The sequence below is a fragment of the Fukomys damarensis genome, unplaced genomic scaffold (assembly GCF_012274545.1).
Source record: "Fukomys damarensis isolate Sample0158 unplaced genomic scaffold, DMR_v1.0_HiC HiC_scaffold_24, whole genome shotgun sequence".
Lineage (NCBI taxonomy): Eukaryota > Metazoa > Chordata > Mammalia > Rodentia > Bathyergidae > Fukomys > Fukomys damarensis.
The window spans coordinates 41,504,348-41,526,824 of record NW_022900936.1 but is presented as its reverse complement, the minus strand read 5'-3'; the positions used below and the strand labels follow the sequence as shown (position 1 = coordinate 41,526,824).

Here is a 22,477-nt window from a genome sequence, read left to right as displayed (position 1 = left end):
ATTTTATTTTGAAAGGCTATTTCCATCTATTAGGCTTTCAATGTGCAGTGCACACCTGTATTTACTATATGATTCTATGAAAAGTCACCTCCAACTCCTGACCTTTGTAATCTTTTAATATGGCCTCCCTAACTCTTATCCCAGTTTAGATGCTCCTGGACAATGTGTAAAGGCTAACCTTGACTGTTAACGTGGTGGGCATAAGAGATGCCTAGAAGATTGGTATGGTACATTTCTGAGTGTTTCAGGGTGAGGCATGAAGTTATTCCCTTGGGGACTACATCTGGTCCCTGACCCCTTCATCTCTGCCTCTGCCCTCACTCTGCTTCCTGGATGCCACAAAGTAAGGAGCTTTCTTTTGCCAGCCCTTTTACTATGATGTTTCTGTTTGGGAAGAAGGCAACCATGGACTAAAACTTCTGAACCTGTGAACCAAAACTCATATTTTATCCATTTAAGCTGTGTCAAGCATTTGTTCCAGCAATGGAAGAGTGATATAGTATGTTATTTTTATGCTTTCATTTTATTTGAATGTCCTCCCAATTATTTTACCTCTATCTGCCTCACTTTCCTCATTATTAAAAGGAGACACAATAATGACATCTACCTCCTATCATGGAAAGGAGGAATTAGTGTGATCTACTTGGGAGAGTTAGAATTCCTTTACCCTTTTTTCCCTATTTAAATTTGATAACTCTGAGCCAGATTATTTATTTTGGCAGCACAAACTAAGACATAGCATCTGATGTTGCAACTGGGCTAATGCATTTACACTGCAATCCAGCTTGCCTGCTGGTCTCACATCCCTTTTCTCCTTTTTTTAAACTCAAGAGGGAGGCTGAATGGCTCGCTGTTTAATGCTTACATGAATCACAGTTTCTGGAATTCAATTAATGTTTGTTCAGTAAATGTGGAATGAATGATTAAGTGATTTGACTGACAACGTGTGAAAATGTTCTGGCACTGCTGTGAAACCAAATGAAATGGTGCAATTGTGTGGCACTTCAAAATTCTCAAAACAGTTTGACAAACAATATTACATCACTACTAAAATTCAGTAAAATAGAACCTTTAAGGCTTACCAGCATTTTACCAAGGTGGAAATTGTGGCTCAAAGAGATTAAAATATTTGCCTTAGGCCACAAAAAGATCATCACCAGCGTAATTAGTCTGTATGCTGCCTCCCTGAGAAAAGGGATACTTTTTCTCTAAGCTTCTTATGTTTTCCCATGATTTTAATTGATTATAAAAATTTGGCTGATTATGGCCTAAGCGATTTTGCTCAATAGTATCCATACATTAGTAATATGACAGAGCAAAGCAACTCTGTGAATTGAGAAAATTAGATAAGTAATATATGAATATCCTGTTTTTTTGGAAAAAAGTAGGCAGATGAAAGCTACTTGCCAAATACTTCCTAGCTCACATAATGATAAAATTTTATGAAAACATACAACCTCTACATTGTATCTCAAAGTTATCTTTATGTAGTTTACCTCTGTCATAGAGGACATGACCTGGCTTTTATACAAGTACAAGAAATAATTATTGACACATTTCCTTTTAATATAGTGATATTTTGTACAATATTTCTGAATAATTTTCCTGTAAAAGATTATGTACCTTCATTTAGAAATGATAGGACAAGATTTATCCTATCACAATTGTTAGAGAAATGAGACAAAAAAAAATTAAATGACCTGTCAGAATCCATCTAACTGTTATTAGTAAAATGAACTGACTTCATTGATTTCAATAAAAATTCATTTTCTATCATATATAAAAGCATAATGTTTATATAAGTAAATTCATATAATTCAATGTTCTTGTAAAGATTCCAGTATGTCTCAAAAAGCTATGTGACCACTGAGAAGATGTTTAATATTTCTTGGTCCCATTTCACTTAATTATAAATCACTTATGCTAACACTATCTGGCTCTCCATTTGCCTTTAAATACTTAACTGTATATACCAAATTGTCCAAATCATTCAATAGGAAATAATACGAAGAAAGGACTGTCTTATTGGAAAAAGGATCAAAACATCAATCATTAGCATCTTTCCATGATAAAAGACACAGAATACTAAAAAAAATTTTTTTAAGTATGTCATGGAAAAGTAAACAGAATTTTGTTTTAATATTAATTTTTAAAAATTAACAGCACTGACTCACAAAACTTTTCTAATAAAAATGCAAGTATTTTTGCATTTAAGACCCTTTACTTTAGAAAATAATATATATAAGTAAGAAACATATAAATATATTTTGGTAATATTGAGGAAAAGAAATAAAGCTATAATAATTAAATAAAAGTAGTTTTCAATGAGGTCAACACATAATCTGTACCAAAGATCAATAACTGACTTTTGGTTGGTTAGTGAGTGGGTTCTTTCTGTATGTCTGACTTTTTATCAAGTTCTTCCTCCTTATCCTTCGCTCCTTTTTGTTTATTTTATTTAAAACTAACTTCATTCTTATCTGTCTGTGAGGCAGTAGTGAAAAACTTACATCTGTATAAAGCATGATCAAACAAACAGGAAATATGGTCATTTTATATTAGAAGCTTAAATAAGGAAACAACTAGGCTGTCAGATTCATAAAAAAAAAAACATAATGCCTTTCATTAGGGCCAACATGCAAGATGGTAGAGGAATATACATATGTTTTACTAAACAACTCAACTTCTGGCTATCTATCAGTGAATTATTAATACCTCTCAGTATATTACCTTGATGCTGTTAGAACTTTACTACTATTCCCAGATGTGTACCAGCCTCTCTTTAACATGCTATCATATGTTCTCATATTCTTGTACTTGATACTTCCTCTATCAGAAATTACTATAACTACTTGTATCCTTACTATAGAATGATAGACAGGCAGATAGGCAGGCAGGCAGGCAGGCAAACAGGGCCCCAAATGTAACATCTTTAATAAATACTGACTGTGTTAATAAATTGCAAGATAGGTATCTAGCTTTGATCCCAAATCTATAGGTAACTTACTAACTTGTGATTTCAGAAACTTACTGAAAAGACCTATGCCCAAGATTTTTCAGTTGGTGAAGTGGAATACTCTAAGCTACTTCTTAATTTGGATATGAGAACTGAATGAAGAATATCCCAAATACTTAAACATAGTAATAATCCCATTAAGGTTCCTATTATATTAAAGTGATTGTTGTGCAGCCAGGCACTTCTGTACCTATCCTACCCTGTGAATAATGTCCTTTGTGCAGTTTTATAGATTAAAACAACACAAAAATATTAAGCCATTTTACATGAAACTCCTAGGAAGGTGCAGAACTAGGACTCAGTCCCATGCCTATTTGACTATGTATCTCTCAAATGAATTTAAAAATTAAATATAAGAAAGTACAAATCAAATTCTTCACTGAATATATAAAGAACTCAAAACAATCAGTCCCCCCAAATATAAAGACCCCATTCAAAAATGGGTATCTGAAATGAACAGACATTTCTCAGACAAAGAAGTAAAAGCAGCAAGTATATATATGAAAAAATGTTCCACATCACTGATCATTCGAGAGATGCAGATGAAAACAACACTGAGATTCCACCTCACCCCACAAAGAATGGCTGTGATCAAGAAATCACACAATAACAAATGTTGGTGGGGTTGTGGGGAGAAAGGAACCCTCCTCCATTGTTGGTGGGAGTGCAGACTGGTGCAACCACTATGGAAATCAATATGGAGATACATCAAACAGCTTGGACTGGAGGTTTCATTTGACCCAGCCATCCCTCTGCTGGGTATCTTTCCAAAAGAACTAAAAGAATCATATCACAGAGAAGTATGCACACCCATGTTTATAGCGGCACAGTTTGTAATAGCTAAAACTTGGAAACAGCCTATTTGCCCATCTGTTGCAAACTGGATAAAGAAGATGTGGTTTTTCTATAAAATGGAATATTACTCAGCCATAAAGAATTAGAAAATAGATTCATTCATAGGAAAATGGATACATATTGAAGATATACTCCTAAGTGAAATAAATAAGTCACACATGTGTAAATACCAAATAGTTTCTCTGGTGTGAATAATCTGCAATGATACAGGAGATCCTAGTAAGATTACTGACATTGAGAAATGGGAAGAAAGGAGCTAAAGGTGTAGGGAAGGTGGGATGGGTAGGGGAAGGGTAAAAAGGGAAAAGAAAAAAATGTGAGAAAATGAAAAGATGGAAATAAAGTGGTTGTAGATGGGGAGGTGTGGAGGGGGTAAAGGGAGGGCAGGGACAAGGGGAAAAAATGAGAACCAAGACTTGTCATGTAGAGGTACAAGATCTCAACAATGAATGTAACTGTACTGTATCCCTAAAATATACCAATAAACTCAATTAAAGCTGAAAAAAATTAAATATAAGAGGGCAGAGGTAAGGGGAAAAAATGAGAATCAAGACTTGTCATGTAGAGGTACAAGATCCCAACAATGAATGTAACTGTACTGTATCCCTAAAATATACCAATAAACTCAATTAAAGCTGAAAAAAACAACAAAACAAACAAACAAACAAAAAAGAAAGTACAAATCAAATTCTTTACTGGTCAAACTTTTAATAGTAAGCTTTGTCTGCTTTATAAATCGGTACTTCCTCTTGTTGAATCTAGGATGAAAATTCTCCTTAACTCATCTTTAATTACTTCACAGAGCTAAAAGGGAAAAAATATCAAGAGTTCTATGCTTTTAGCTGTCTTTGGCATTTCAGAGCACCCCTCACATCACCAGTATTTCATCAGAGCTTCTCATATGCAATGCTGAGGCATCAATATACCTTCTAAGTAATTCCTACCTCTAACTCTGCCTTCTTATTTTGTCTTTCATTCTATTTATTTTAAACAGAAAAACACCAGGCTTTCCTTTATTCCAAAGCTGTCTGTTTTAACTAAAAAAGGCCATGAGTACAAAGTCGGCCACAATCTCCTTTATGGTTTCTATTTAGTGAAAACAGTACTTTTCTTTCAGATTTTTTCTGCTTAATGTACTGGTATTCAAAACCTGGTTCTATGTAAAATGTGTGTCCTCTAGAAACCAACAGATTTATAAAGAGTCATCATACAAATTGGACCAGAGACTATCTTCGTGACTGTCCAGAGATTATTGATACATATTTTCTGACATTTAAATAAACTCAAGTGAACTTATATAACTTATAGCTGATAGGTAAATTATCAGATCATTATTTTTTCCAACTATTTTCAGTCACATTCTGTGTCTGTTATTTTTGTTCTAAGATCATGAATCATGAAGGAAAGTAAAACATACTGAGAAAAATCTGTAATCTGAAAATCCAAAATCGAATCACTCTGAGCACTGACATGACAGCACACATGGTAGATGCCACATGTGAACTCATGTGATGTGACTCAAATACAAGTACTTCAACTATATTGCATAAAATTACCTTTAAGCTATGTATATAATGCATATATCAAACATAAAAGCATTTTATGTGAGGACTTAGGTTCCATTCTCAAAATATCCCATTTTGTATGAGCAAATATTCCAAGACCTATAAAAATCCAACATCTAGAACACCGTGGCTCCAAGCATTTCAGATAAAGATACTTAACCTATATTTTAGACTCCTTTCTCACATGAAACTCTTGCAAAGAGGCACTTCAAATAACAGTTTTAAAATGCCATTAATTTTCTTAGATTGGATTAGTTTTTCTTAAAAAAATAGATTTCCTTTCCCCTACACCCTTCCCACTTCCCCTATACCTTTAGCCCTTTTCTTGTTATTTCAGTGTCAATTAAAAGGAAATAAGGGAAAAGGAAAAATATGAGAAAATAAGAAAATGGAAAAAAAGTTTTGTTGTTTTTTTTTTAAAATAGGGAAGGGAGGAGGGGTGAAGGGAGGGCAGGGATATGGGGAAAAATGAGAACCAAGACCTGTCATGTAAAGGTACAAGATCCCAATGATGAATGTAACTGTACTGTATACCTAAAAAATAACAATAAACTCAATGAGAAAAAAAAAAACTACATTTCATTCACAACCTAGGCAATGTTTAATTTACTCAGTTCTCTTAACTATAAACAGACAACAGAGTGTATTCATTAAAAATACAAGTTTTGGAGCTGTAATGCCTAAGATCTAAAGCCTTCTGTACATTATAGTCCTTTGGTTGCCTTGACAAAATATCACAAACTGGTTGGTTTAGTGTGGCACAAATCTATCTCTACATTTTTAGATGCCAGAAGTCTGAGCCAAAGTTGTTGCCAGAATGGGTTATTGTGAAGGCTCTGAGGGAGAAACTGTTCCATGCCTCTCTCCTTTTTTTGGATGGCTTGCTGGCAATGTGGGATACCTTGGTTTGTAGATGCATTATTCCAATAGGCACCTTCATTTTCACATGCCCTCCTTTTGTGCATCTTGGTGCCAAAAGTTATTTTCGTAAAGGACACCAGACATACTGGATCAGAGAACCAACCTTACTTATTCCAGTATGACCTAATCTTTTCTAATTACATCAGCAACAACCTTATAAAATAAGGTCAGATTCTGAAGTTCTGGGAATTTTTGGAATTGCACAGTTCAACTCTTAAGATTACTTGACTAATAAATATTAACATTAGACCAAGTTAGTTATTTTGTATACTGATATCCTCACCTATGAAATGAATATGATAAGAGTATCTACTTTAAAGGTTACTGAGTTGTATGACTGAAACACTAACAACAGTGGCAAACAAAAAGCACTCAAAAGAACTCAAGGTCCATGTGACTTAATATGGGCAGTCATTTCTGGGAAAATGGCCCATAGAAAAGTAATCTTCACTTTACAACTTTTATTGAGAAAATATTGGCAATTGTAGAATTCAAGTTTCTTAAAATGCCAGTTATTTTAAAAATACAAAGCTTAGAAATATATTTGTTCTATAGTTTAGGGATCAGTTTGTTCTGATAGCATAGTAATTATGTTTCAAAACTGGGTCAATATCAAGCACAATATTTTGTGGCACAATTTTTCTCATATTTGGAAAGCACACAGAAGTAACAGAATAAGGGCCGTATCTTGAATGCACTGAAATTTTTGACATAGCATAAACCAGTTTGCTAAAAGACAAGTTACTTTTAAAAGAAAGAAGTTGACATCACTTATGTTCTATCTTCTGTATTACAGAATAATAGTTTTATCATGACAAAAAATGTTTCAAATTTTACTTCAAGAAAATCAAATATATGTTATCCTTTTTAAAAACTGGTTTCAGGATTTTATTGTATGCACCTCTATACTGCTTATAGTCTATTGAGAGTAGGAATAAGAAATGATATCTAACTCTCCTGGGCTCAGTTAGGAAACTCTACACAGTCTTAAGGAGACAAAATTACATTATCTACTTATTTTTAAGAGAATAAAGATGTAAAATAAGTTATTTGGGTGAATATAAGTTAATATATATACATGCTGGGTTTGGGCCATTGATTATCCATCCCATTAGTAATGGTATTTTTAAGGAATTACTTGACCCCCAGTGTCCACTCTTGGTAAAGTAGTTAATCAAAGGGCACTAGCCTTTTTGTGATGTGATTTAATCTAGGCCCCATCATATTTCCTCTTGCAGAACAGATTTTTCTGCTGAGAAATATAAGGACAGGAAATGGTTGAAACCTATCGAGACTGAGGATTCATCTTAAGTGCTGCCCTGGTTCCTATGTTATCAAAGGTGGTTCTTTATAATCCTCTGATTTTGTGGGCTATTCAATTGTCTCATAAATGAATTTCTTTCTTGCTTACATTAGCTTCATTTCCTATTGCTTGCAAAGAACTCAAATTGTTAGAGACCCAATTGGGATTTCTTGAAACATCTGCATCTAAATCATGTAGGGTACTTATTAACAATGAAGAGTCCTAAACACTATCCCAAACACACTAAATTCAACCAATTTGTTTGTGCCTTAAAAGCTGTCATTTAAACAAGTTCACAGCAATTTTTTTTTTTTTTTTTTTTTTAGAAACTAAGACTTGATAGTTGCTATGCTAGTTCTAAACTGGGGGAAAAGAACTCAATGTAGAAGAGGGTTGGGGTTGGCTCAAACTGTGAGGTTTCTCATTAGCACCTAAATTGTATCATTACTCATTAATCAAGATGGTGTACACAGTACCTAGCATAGCTTTCAAATATCAAAACAAATGTGAAAAAACAAATGAGGGATAAAGAGAGAAAAAAAGTATATGATAAATGTCTTTCTCACCACAAAATATATGAAGAAAATGGGATTGAAATGGGCAATATTACTTAAAATCATAATTATTAATTTCTGCTCTAAAACATTCAAGGAACACATAAATCCATCAAAAGCAATTATTTAGAATTTTTCTAACTATTCCTTTAAAATGGGCTAGCATTATATATTGTGAATCATTTTGATATTTGTAAATGTTTCAAGGCATTGATAAAGGAATAATTTTAAAAAATATATTTTTTATGCATTTTAAAATGTAAGACTTGCTTGAAATTCTCCTTTCTATTTAGAAGTGCACACATCTAACAGGCTTAGAAGTAGCTTTCTTTTTCCTTTAGTAATGGTATTTAGTAATGGTTACTAAGCTACACTATCATTTTTGCCAAATAACTTAATGCCCATATAAATTCCATTAGTAAAATAAGTATAATAATTTACACTCCTTCCTTATCTTAGAAAGGTGGGATAAAAAAGATAAAGTGGTAGCTCTGGAATTAAATTAATATACACAGTTGAAAAGCATTTTGTTTTTTTCCTTATTTTTCCTAGTGCATCAAATTCTCCATGATCCAGAGATACATTTTTATGTATGCATTTAATGGGAGAGACTGCTGCTATAAAACGTGTTCATGTTTTTCAGAGGCAAAATACTCTGTAAAAACAAAATTGTACACTGTCCATTTATTTTTAAGTTAGAACTGATTTTGCTAACAACAGTAGCCTCAAACAACGTTATATTTGGAAAGCATAATGCAATATGGCCTTGACTATAGTTGAAAAAGTAAAAATGTACATGTTCTTTAAATTTATAGTTCATGATAGCACTGAGGTACATAGGATTATGTGAATGACTGCACTGAAGTGAAAAAAATGACTTAAATTTTATTAGAGCAGACAGCTGTGCTTCACGTTGTGTGTGTGTGTGTGTGTGTGTGTGTGTGTGTGTGTATACGTAGACTGATGATATGAGCTGAATATAAACAACTGCCTGAAAAGTTATAGAAATACAGAAATAGCCAGAAAGGCTATAAAATTTGAAAAAAATCAATAACTCACACTTAACATATAAAAGTTATCCTCAATTCCTACACAGGATAGTTATATTCATTTATAATTATTTTATTAGAATTTAAATCTCCAAATCAGAAGTTTGAGAAGAAGATGGTCAGCAAGAGCAGATACTGCTTCTGTGTACACTTCAGATGCCACAGGCGTCCGTCTGTGCACTTAATTTTAAGAAGAAACACTCAATAATTGCAGAATAACAATGTTTAAGATTATAGTAGTGCCAAAGAACAGAAGAACAAGCAGCTGACCATATGTCTTTTTTTTTTAAGTACTAATGAGCTCACGTGCTGAATCCAGCTGTTGTGTAACACAACTGTATGAGGTAGGTAATATTCAAACATTAAGAATACAGATTTTGACAAACACCAAACTGCCTAGAATTTCAGCCCTTGCACTTCTAGTTCTGTGACTCTGAGATACTTATTATCTATGCTCTAATTTCCTTATCGATAACATAAGAAATGGATTTAATTATACTCATTTTTTCTGTACTTTTTTCCTTTATGAAAGTTTGCCAAATATAAAATCAATAACCTGTTTCTATTTCCATCAAAATTTTTAAAAAGGATCTTTTAACTTAAATGAAACTACTAAATATTTTTTACAAAAAGAAAATGACACTTATCTGTACCACAAGATGTGTGAGGTGCTTTGTCAGCACGCCACAACGTGTTCTCCTTTACAACCCTTATAGAGTTGGGCTGGGATAACTTTCAAGCTCCAAAATACAGCCAGTAGATACAGTCTGAGTTCAGAACTTGTTTATAACATGATATTAGGGATCTGTTTCTTGACATAGTTTCTTTGCCTTCTGTGAATTTGCTATGGGGATGCTGTCACACTAGGTAGATCCATGTTACCAATTTGGAAAGGATTAGAACCTCAGCACAGGCTGGGAACAGAATTCCTGAACCAGCTGCTACACAAAATAGCCTACAAAATCAGAGCAAGTCCTTACAAAACTCCATTTTGCTATAGCTCTGATATACTCAGGGTTCTTGTGGGGTGGGTGTGGGAGGTAATCAACTAACCTTTCCTTAGAGAACATTTATTTTATTTTCTATTTTACATAATACAACAGACTAATGCAAGATTCAAGATGAATATAGTGAGGACAACAGTTAACATTTTGGCTTCCAAAATAACTGGAACTAGAATAATAATCATTTTAACACCATCTCCTTGGCCGCTCTAGTCCCGCACATTACCTCATCCAAGGTTTATTTATTTATTTATTTATTTTTAATAAAGGAAGGTTTCTAAGACTTTCCTCTCTGGGGACATTTACTTTGATTCCAATTCCATTTTATAAAGAAGGCTGCAATGAAAATTCTCATATATAAATCTTGGCCTATCTTTTTGTTGTCATTTTTCTTGAATTTATAAAAGTGAAAGTAACAGATCCAAGTGTAGGAACATTTTTTAACATTCTGTTTAATCGCTTTCTCTAACACTTACATCTTCAAAACAAACGTGTGCCATCGGGATATTCTTTGAGGCATACTATATTAATCTGAAGCTACAATATATCCAGAAAATACAATTAAATGAATAGTAAAAAAATCTCTACAAATTAAAAATCGCATAAAATTGGGACAGGTGTATGGCTCAATAGTACAGGGTACTTTGATATGCAGAAGACCCCGGGTTCAATCATTAGCTCCAAAACCAACCAAACAAAAGAGCACACAAAATTAACTGAGAAAAAGTTCAATAAACATAAAACTGCAACTTGCATGTGGATGCAGTGGCACATTCTGTGATCCCAGCTACTAGTGAGGTTGAGGAAGGAGGATTTGTTACCCAGTACTACAAAACAAAAACCAAAACAAAACAGCTGTAAATTCCCCCACCAATGTATTAAGCTTTGAATGATGAAATTTGCTTTCACCTCAAGACTGGTCCTAAACTCTTGGGAAATTCTCAACTCAATTTAACTATGTTCTAACTTTTTCCAGTCAAAATGCTTCTCAGAGGGCCAGGGATTTAGCTCAGTGGTTCCACCACCTGTATCACAAGTGCAAGGTCTGGAGGTCGATCCCCAGTACAAAAAAAAAAGATGTTTCTCAGAGTTGGACAATATTAATGACTACATGTGTGGGCTGTTTAAGACTCGAAAAACCTGCCACAAAGCCATGCGCATCTACTTTTCTGTTGGCCTCTTTGTCTGGGGTTAACACTCCTCCTAGGTTTAACCTACCTTTCCCCTTCTCTCTCTTCCACTTATAACCAAGCAGCTATCAGCCATTCTCGCTCATGTCAACACCAGGCAAGTGGATTTGGATGATTCAGATTTAAATTGGAAGGTAGGAAACACCACTTAAATATATGGTCAATTAGTTATAATTCTAACTGACCTCTTCTCAGGAAGCTTATAATTAGTGCACAAGCTCCTTTTACAGTGATTGCGAAATGGGTATTTTATTTCCCAGTTACCTATTCATCAATATATTCATGAGACTTCTTCAGAAACAAATCTCAGAAGGGAAAGAATGCTGAACAGGAAATACTAGTGTGGGCTGAAGTCCATCTTGCTATCCAAACAATAATTAAAAGTCAACTGGGGAGAAAGACTTGGAATTAATGTGACACATGTAATTTGTATATTAAGAATTTAACATACTAAAAGTAAAACTAAGTGTTTCAATTTAAGAACAGATGACAGATCAATAAAAAGTCAATTCATATAAAATATTATCTACTACTCAATTGGACTGGGACAAGTTTATGCTTTAAAATGGAGGTGGAGAGCAACTGAACTGAACATGTTAATATTACATTTGGACAACAAACACATCAATTAAAAATGTAGGTATGTAGACAAGTTGGTTATTAATCAACTAGGTTTATCAGCAGATTGCTAATTTTTCAATTATTTTTTTAACTTCCATCTCTTTGATCAAGAGATCTGTAATTATTACAATTATTTTAGAAAAACTATCTTTTTATGGGGAAGGAGAGGGATAAAATAATGTAGGACTTTTAAAATAGGAGTATTATTGTAATTTAGAAACTAGATTGATAGTTTTCAGTGCTTTTAGACATTCTAAATGTGCAAATCTAAATGTCAACAGCTAATCATGGGTAATCTGCTATTGAATTTTCTGCTTAGAAATACCAAGTCCTGGCAGCAGTTTCTATTTCTATGTGCTTCTAGAGGAAAATTCCTCAAATATAAAGCACAGGAATCTATCAAACTGCAACTTAATTTTCAAAGACAAATATTAAAGAATATCACTAATTTTCAAATTCTGAAACATTGCTAAAAACAAAATGTGATAAATTTAGGAAAGAGAAACTTACAATAAATCAAGAATTTTACATGACAGGAGATGTTAAGTAATAATTTGAAGAAATATTTTAAATTACATGTAGTAAATCACAGGGCTATTGTCAATTTTACATTTAAATGTTAAAATGATTAATAGACTAGGCCACATATAATCTATTAAAATATAATTTTCTCCTTTTATATTTTTAAAGGCAAACTCATCAGTAATTTTAAGGAGTAAAAGTTTTAATAAAAAGCCAAATCATACCATGTACTTACACATTCTATGCTCAATGTATGAATTATTCCTTTGGATTTTTATCTTTAAATACAGAATATGTTAATCTTTCAATGAAGAAAAAACTAATCCAATTAATTTAAAAATTGAGGTTTCCAGAGGAGTTACCCATCTTAATTTTCATTATTTTCACATATACATGATAAATCTGATAAATGTGAGACATTGTAATTTCTCATGTGTAACTCAAGGATATGTGTTTGTGAAATTTCTATTATTTCACTTCGCTTCATCTTTGCTATATTGCTAGTGTTCTCATATTGAGTACCTCTCTTCAATTTTATAACACTGTCCTGGGAATGGGGCAGATTTTATTTCATTTCCAGTAGTCACAAAAAATCATATCCAACATACGACTGCAATGAATACACTGAATATTTATTCTCCGTGTCTCCAAATATGGCTTTATAGATCCTTAAGAATAGCATTTTTATCACTCTAAACAGTTCAAATCTATAAAACTGCTAAATACTTTATGTACATATTAATGTTTTAATTATTCACTGACATATAAAAAGCTTCATAACCTAAATCTTTTTTTCCATTAAGTTTATTGGTACATTTACGGTAAACAATACTGTTACATTCATCATTGGAATCTTGCACCTTTACGTGCCAAAACTTAAACTCTCAGAAGTTGGGGGCAGTGGTCCAGCTTTGTATTTCGTGTGCCCAGCTCAGGGAAGAAAGATAATGTCAAAATATGGTATTTCATTTATAAATTGGATACATAAATAAATTAATAAATAAATGAAGGTGAACCTGTTTGAAAATTCTGGAAAGTATACAAATAAATCAAGAGATTGAGAACTGAAGTATTTTTTCTAAACAACACAATAAAAATTAAATAAAATCCAAAGGTAAGTATATATTACAATGAAGATATATTTAAGAATCTATAATAGGACCATATTTAAAAGTTTGATTTTATGACTTGGTATCATTGGTAAGAAAAAATATCATTTAGCTTTAATAAATCTATTAAAATTTTAGAATGTTAATATTTAAATTAAATCCTTAAATTTCCATATTTCTAGTTACTAGGTATCTACAAAAATTTAAAAAGCGATGCTTCCTTAAATAGGTTTGTGCTCATAAACTAGTGAACATAACAAAAGTTTTTCTATGTTCATTTTTATTAAACAAATTACCAAAATAAACTGTTATATTAATAATCTGGATGAGTCATGTTTTCTCTAATCTATAAAATGTGTTTAACACTATAAGATGATAAGTTATTATTCTTTGTGTATTTTTGTGCCAGCATAGTATAAAATGATATAATAGGAACATGAATTTAAATTTTTAAAAATCACATTAATATACTGACAGCATATACTTCCAAATTTCCTTCATTTTAATTTTTATTTAGATAAAATTAAAATCTCTTTGCAATTGCTCCTTCATTAAAATAAGCATTAAAATAATAGCCAAGGTGACAGTTGTCTCCCTTCATTAAATGATCTACCATTTTAAAACTTTTCTGGGTACTAGAATCTTGGGTTTTTTGGCATTATACAGATTGCTTATAAAGGGATCAAAACATAATAGACTTCATTTTGTTTCAGAAGCTGATACAATTGATTTATAATTTTGTACACTGGAATCTAACAGTTTGCTCAGTTATGTGTCATCACATTTCAGGACAAGCACTACTGCAATTACTTTTACTTGCATTCACAGGATAAATATTTTTATGTATACTTTAATTTCCAAGAAAAAATAAAATAAAATTGCAATATTGAAAAATTGTCTCAACTAAGATTTTCTTTTCTAAAAATTGAATTTATTGGTACATTCTAGGTAGACAGTACAGTTATATTCATTACTGGGATCTTGTAACTTTAAGTGCCAGGTCTTGGTTCTCTTTCTTTCCCTTTGTCCCCACGCTCCCCAGCTTTTCTTCAATGGACACTTACAGAAATCAAGGGATGTCAGCGTGTTTTATTCAATATATATTACCTAAAAAATAAAAATTCTTAACCAATAGGTTCATTTTAAAAATAGGGCCATGATGAAGCTTTTTCTCCTCTTCCATTTTTCTCTGATCTTTCATGTTTGTTGATACTTAGGTAATTATATTTAAAAATCAATTTCATTATGTAAGAAGTTAATTCTCTGAGTACCTTCTTTACTAGCCTCTACACAATTAAATTCTCTAAATATTGTATTGCAATTATTTTAGCAATACAAAATCATAGCAATATTAAAAGTGAAAATATTCGTCTCTAAAAGGAAAAATTAAAGTAGCATTAGGACATAATTCAACTCAGATTTGGAGGCAATCATTTCAATCATGTTCAGATAATTCTTTTGGAATACATAATACAATGAATGGGTTTTTATTTTCTAGTTAACAAAATATTTTTTATTAACTTGTTTAAACTATATTTAATTAAATTCCCATAGGTAGGTATATTTCTGTATAATATATATTTTTAAGAATTATATGTAATTTTAATATGAACAAATGCTTGTTATTCTAGATGTTATGCCTAAAGTACTGTTCAAAGAATGTGTAACTATTTGCAAACTCATGTATCCCAAAATACAATTATTAGAATATATAAGAATCATGTGAAAGAACATAATTATCCTATTACTAATGAGTTAAAATAAAAATGTATATAATTATATAAAATGCTTACTTTGTATCAAATCCAGATGTCCATAAAATTATCTAAGCAAAAGCCGCAAAATAACAGATTAAGTGGTTCTATTTCCTTAGCATCCATTTTTCTAAGGCCATATAATTATATTACTTTGTAGTTCCTATGATAAAAACGTTGACCTTTATACCTGAATTTTTTTCAGTGAGATAGAAGAGCAATGATTTTCATTTAATCTACCAAATACAAGTCACCAAACAGACTAACAGCTAGAAGATTTCAGAAAGTAGATGGATTTACTACTATTCAAAACATGGGTTGAAAGAACACATACTTTCATGCCCATTTAAGAACATATGATCACTAGTACTTGAAACTTGCATCTTCAGCCAGAATTATTATTTTTAAAAATTCATCTCCTTTAAACACAACAAAGTAGGCTATTGTAATATCACTGCAACAAACTGTTCACTTTACATATCAGTCTACAGAAAGTCAATGAATATGTCAAATATTTCTATGGTACAAATGCTGTACATTTTAAAATGTATATTTTCACATAAACAAAACAGCTAATAAAGTTAACAGAAGATTCTCATGAAGCCACTTATAAATAAAAATATATAGTACTTCTTCACTCCTTTTCCTCTCATGCATGCAGAATTATTGTATTAATCCTCATCCTCCAACAGCCATCAAGTAATTTAAAAGTAAATATCAATTACTTAAATATATGTAACAGTAACAGAGAATCAGTCCTCTAAAGAATGGCCTTTGTAAGATAATCATGACAATAGCCTCAATAGCCACCAAGGTGGCTGGCATTTGCCATGTGGTTATTGATGGCTTATTTTAATTTTAAAATGAAATTTCATAAAATTATAGATATTACTTTCAAATAAATGGTACTGAAAGATTTCATATTCTGAAGACTGATCATCAATCAGTATCAGCATATGTTATATCACAAATATGTCTTTAAAGATTTCCTTGCTGATCAAGGATTTTTTAGAAATTTTTACTGCCAGATTTGGAAATAGACTGGAATCTCTACATTGGATCATATATTTCAAGAAGGCATATTTTCTTCAGATATTTCCTCAGATATACATTTATAAATGAAAACTAAAATTGTATATACCATAACAAATCACAATTTTTATTGAAAGAAAGTAACTTTTTTTAAAATTCCAGAACATTTTGAAATACTAAGATGAAAAAATATATCTTACATTTGAAAATATATTTTAATATATGTAGAACTGTTTAAATATCTACAGTGTGAATTTTATAAATACTGTATACACTAAGCATAGAGGAGTGTTGTTTAAGCTAGAAACTTTTATGTTCCTATATATTTAATAACTATTTTTATTTAATTTTAGAAATAGCCTACTCAAAGTAATAGGTAATTAACTTGTCAAATAAATTCAAACTGCATAGAATTTAGTACAGTGGATTAAAAATCCAAAAGTTTCTTCTCCTGCCTTAGTCCCCAAGAATACCACCTATCCTTAAATTTTATTTTCTAGGCCTAAGATTTCTGAATATTTGGTTCTCTTCATTTAAATGAAATGCAGAGAGAAAAGAAGTCTAATGAAAAATATCTAAAAACACATCTAGTTTATATCCAGTGCTGTATTACTTACAATTGTTGTTTCCAATAAAAGTAGTTTAACAGTGATGAGCAAAACTGATGCATTTGCAAGCCCTCAAATACATATTGCTCTTCATTAGCTAAAACCAGACTCTACTAGATCACTGCACTGCATTGTGAAGATGTCCCCATGTACCTGTGCAGTCATCCACTCTGACAAACAATGACTCCATAAGGAAAGCTACAGGGTCACAAAAGCACTGAAAATTTGTATTTTCATATCCAACATGGGTGGAAATTTTTAAAAATTATTTGAAATAGAAAATTGTACTGTTAGGAGTATGTTTTAAATTATAATCTTAACTGAGTAAAATGGGAAAGCAGCCTCCCACATTTGTCCCATAGTTTTACTTACCCCATTTCTTTTACCACCTGTCAATTGTCAATAATTGTACAGCAAGGTCATAGAAATGAAATATTTGAGATCCTTGAAAGGAAAAATAAAAGAATGTTCATTTCTACATTTACAGGGGTATCTCACTTCACGAACTTGCTCTGTTCTAGTTTCAGAAAAGACGGCTGTGTTTATGTTCGTATGAGAAAGATGGCCACAATCATGTATGTCACCTGACGCAGAGCTTCAAATAAAAACAAAATTTGCTGAAAACTTCTGTTTTGAACCAAACTGAAAATAAGTGTTTGTGAACAAAGGTACCACTGAATTTCATTGTAGAATCAAGATAACACTATAAATTTTACCTACAACATGTAGCTCAGGCTCAGGTCTACCTGACCTCCCTTTCCACTGACAGCCACAGTGATCAACCTCCAGAGTAGGGACTTTTCATCCTACTCACACCATTTCTGATTTACTCACACCATTTTCTGATCATCTCTTTTCTCACTAGTCACAGTATTCTTAAAATCTAAAACGGCTCATTTTACTCATTGGTGAAAATCTCCCAATTCACATTTTTCTTGGGGTAATACAAAAACTACACTTCTGTGTGTGTGTGTGTGTGTGTGTGTGTGTGTGTGTGTTTGTATTTTTTTCTACTTCATAGAAATTGGTTATTATCTTTCAAACCTCATGTTCTGAAACTCTCTTCCTTGCCTGGCAAGTTCCAATTCCATTGGATTAAATTCTTCAAATATGTCAAGCTCCTTTCTCCATGGCGCAGGCAGTTTTGTCTACCTTTAAAGGACTTCTTCCTACTCCTCATATTTAGTTCTTTCTCTTCTCTGAAAATGAGACTTAAATATGATCCAAAGGCACATGTATTTCCAATTCTCCCATTCTGATTACAATACCCCACTGATTTCACTAGTCTTTCTAAAGATTATTAACATCCATTTTATTTTATTTTATTTTTAATTTACTTGGCCATGTTTCATAGGATGTAAAACACATCTGCCTGCCTTACATTTTTTCTCCATCTAAATTTTATACTCATCAAAAGATAAGGCAAGAGAAAATGTAATATATTCTCAACGTGAAGTCTATTGAAATAACAAGGTCTACTGAAATCATAAATTTAATAGATTTCTGTAGATGTATCAGCAATTTAATATTTCTGTATGAATTTAGATTACTAATAATTTACATTGAGCCATTTAAAATTATTTTGATTACTGATATATATGGATTATATATATGTATATATATGGATTTATATATATATATATATCCATCATATTTATTCTCAAAAAATATTGAATCAAGGGTACAAATAAGAGACTTGCTAGGATTTTGTTGACATATATTGTGATTTACATACCCAAAACATTTGATTGAATGAATTATCCATGACATTATTTCATATATATGAGTACACTCTGAGAGATGTGTTAATTCATTTAAGCTATAAAATATGTTTTTACTAAAGCGAGTAATCGTTAAATAAATGGGACCCTGGTGGCTACTAACCATTGTAACTGATATGCATGGTTAACTTGCACATGAAGCAAGACTGTTTTATATTTACCCAAGAACCCAGTACAGAAATGAAATGTTATGTATCTTGAGAAGATAAAATTTGATTTTTAAATAAATTACAAATACTTGGGCTGGGGATTTAGCTCAGTGGTTTGGTGGCCTGCCTTGCAAGTGCAAAGACCCAAGTTCAATCCCCGGTACCAAAAAAAAAAACAACCAAACAAATACTTAATACTGTGTCTTTAAATATAGGGGAAATTAATAAAATAAGAGATATGAATACAGACCATGATTTCACTTAGAAGTGATCCATTAGAAGAACTATTACTTTCTGATTGATTCAGGGAGGTTTGGGTAACAGTAAAGTTGATTTATTTTGACTCTACAATGCCCAGCTTTACAGTCAGCTGGAAGACAAGAGGTCCTTCCTATAGTCACATTGCTCTTAGTATCATGTTAGAAGACTGAAGTAATTCAATTTCTTCTCATTGTTATTATTTGACCCTGCCTGAGCTACAGAAGCTGGAATTAGAAGAAGGGGAGAAGGGAACTAATCTGTTCTTTTTGCCATAGATTTACATAATTTGGTAAAAGTAGATGCATAACATTAAACATCTGTCAGGGTCCTTAATCAAGGAGATAAATAAAAATATAACTTTATCCTCCACAACAATTTCAAAAATAAAACATTAACGAAAATTACTAAGATTATCAAAAACTGCCTTTTTGAAAATAATGATGTATTTTATACAAAAGATATTTAACTTATATGTGACATTAATCTTTCCGCAATGGATATATAATTTGTAATATCCCATGTTTCAGATGTACAGAAATTAATTATTTGACTTAAGTATTCATGAAATTACAAATTTAAAAATATCCCTAAAATGTTCATAAGGATAACACTAATAGGATGGTGTTTAACTATTTGTGTGATATCTTCAGTATTTAAAAGTTAACTACATTTATCAGGTACAATTTCTAATCACTATAATTTAGGTTGTAAGAAGCACTTTATAGTGAGACCCTAACTCAAAAATGATTTTTATAAATGATTTTTATAAAACTATTTTTATAAATAGCTCTTTTATAAAGAACTATTTTAGATTAGTTCATTGTGAAGGCCCTGGAGGTAGTGCAAACAAAAAACAAACCAAAAGAAAAATAAATTGCATAAACAGTCATTTGTGACTAATGAAAATATATGATCATGCTCTTTCTCTACAATTTTGTTTTGAAGAACCCAAATAACATACAATTTAACTTTCAGCTATTTTTTATCCAAGTGTATTATTAAGCATGACCTATATGTTCAGTATATTGATACAAATTATGTTTTAATAGATAATATTTAACAATCTTATTTAACTTATGGAAAACTGTGTAATTCTTATTCAACATTAATTTAAACTATTTTAAAAAAATATATGTATGGTATTTATTTTATGTAAAATATTAAACTGCAGGGAGTTATGAAAATAAAAACTATCCGAAGAAGTTACAAAATAACATCAGTTGGCCTCTAAATTTAATTTAAATATCTGATAAGACAGACTTTAGTGTGACATTTTTTGACAAATGGCACTTTAGTAATGTGGTGATTCACGTATATGTTGTATTTATATTAGTAAACCCAGGGCCTATGTGGTTGTTGAAGCTTCAAAGGTACTAAAAGTTTAGAAAAAATTGTTGCATGGTAACAACTGTTAAGAACTTTTAGCAAACTTGATTCTCAAGAAACACATCTCTTGAGTATCCATAGACAATGATATTCCAAGTATTAAAAATTGTTTTCTCTCACAATAAAAGAGGTCAATTAAAAAATAACATTATTTTTTAAAATTCTCTATTTTCTTTGAGGTAAAAAGCTACCTCTTCAATTACTACCAAAAGTCCTTGAAAACAAAAGAGGGACATGGAAGAAAGTATGTGGCTCCACAGTTGTCATATTATGGAATGTATTTTTGAAATCATAGGGGCTATTTATGGATTCCAAATTCATATCTTTTTGTATAAAGTCTGCAGGTGAAAAGCAATAATTAGTAAAACATGCCAAAAGTACCAATCGTATAAATGAACAGTAATTCTGAGTTCTATATAAAATACTAGAAGAATTACATGGTCGTACATATTTCCGAAAAAAAAGTCCGTACCACTTTACTTGCCTTCCCTCGGCTTTCTTCCTTTCATACAAACACTGTACTATAGAATTTCAAGGCATCTGACCTTACATCTGCAAATTAACTCGACCCTGAAATACATGAATTGTATGTTAATTGGCAACTATGACTGACCCCAGGTGTTTATATTTGAAGCTTTTTGAAAACCTCTCATAGCAGGTGATACGTACACTGGCGGACATCACAGCACAGTGAGGGCATCCAGCCCCGTACATGCTGCAAAACTTTTTATGGTTGTTCGTTACTTAGTCTAAGGAATATACACATGATATTTTTGTAGATCTTTAAATTCTCATAACGGAAACTCAAAGTGATATGTTTTGTAAAGATTGACTAGGAGGAAAGAAAATACCTAAAGATTTTAAGCGTTTTCCATTTCTTGCATGCACTTCCTTACCACTTTACCCAAGGAACACAAAGCCCTCCAAAACCTGACAGCAGTCTGACTTTTTGAATAGGAGAGTCACAACTTGGAAATTCACACTCAACACCTATTTACCTCCCACTCGCAAGAAGTAGGAATCACAACACGGACCTGTGAGCGTCTGGTCTAGGAATAATTTCGAAGCAATCTATATTCTGTGATTTAGATGGCAGACTTGGTTCGAGAGCTGAGAATGGACCCAGGAGTCACAGTTACGGGAGGCACGACGCTGATAACTGGTCAAGTTAGAGCGGGGAGAATCCAAATCTTACCTTGTATGCAACCACCAAGAGGCAGAGAAGTCTCCATGAAGTCTGTGCCAAGCAGCCGGACCTCCAGCGGAGGCTGCTCGCAGTCGGGGTCGGGGATTGGCGGCCCCTAGCCTCCGAGGCTAAGGCTCATGTACCCACTCAAAGGAATCTGGACGCACAGGGGGACACAGCTCCGAGGGCCGCCGTCCCGGTGGTGCAGAGAGGGTGCTCTATGCAGGGACACTCTCTGCCCTTTCTGGGCGAGCCCCAAGAAGCTGACCCCAGACGAAGTTAGCCTCAGCAGGCCAACCGTGCACCAGCGCTCACAGCACCATCCTCCTTCTGCCCCGCCCGCTTCTGACCCTGTCCCTTACCTTGGTTGTTGGAGACGTGACTACAGCAGCCCGGCCAAGCTGTCATCAGCGGCAAAAAGAAACCAAATTGCCAAAGAAATTCTCGTACTTCGCAGCCCCCCATGGCTCTCGCTGGCTGTCCTCTCCTCCCTCTGTAAAAGTGGCAGCAGAGCGGCCAGGTGTTCTGGGTAGAGGGGTCCACGTCCTCTTCTTCCTCCTCCGCCTCTTCCTCCGCCCGGCCCGCAGGGGGAGTCCCGGGGCGCCCCCCGC

General features: G+C 32.7%; 1 protein-coding gene across 4 annotated transcripts in view; it reads right to left on the bottom strand.

The window, feature by feature from the left end:
- Epha6 (EPH receptor A6) overlaps nt 1–22,471 on the bottom strand; it is an 891,558-nt gene extending 869,087 nt beyond the window's left edge. For 2 of the 4 annotated variants that reach the window (XM_033768075.1, XM_010644602.2), the window contains exon 1: nt 22,229–22,404. In XM_033768075.1, the coding sequence (XP_033623966.1) occupies nt 22,229–22,331 (103 nt within the window). In that variant the 5' untranslated portion in view covers nt 22,332–22,404. Of the gene's footprint in view, nt 1–22,228 lie in introns of all 4 variants that reach the window. The other 2 variants (XM_010644592.2, XM_010644584.2) reach the window with 2 other exon arrangements.
- Nucleotides 22,472–22,477: the final 6 nt, after the last annotated feature.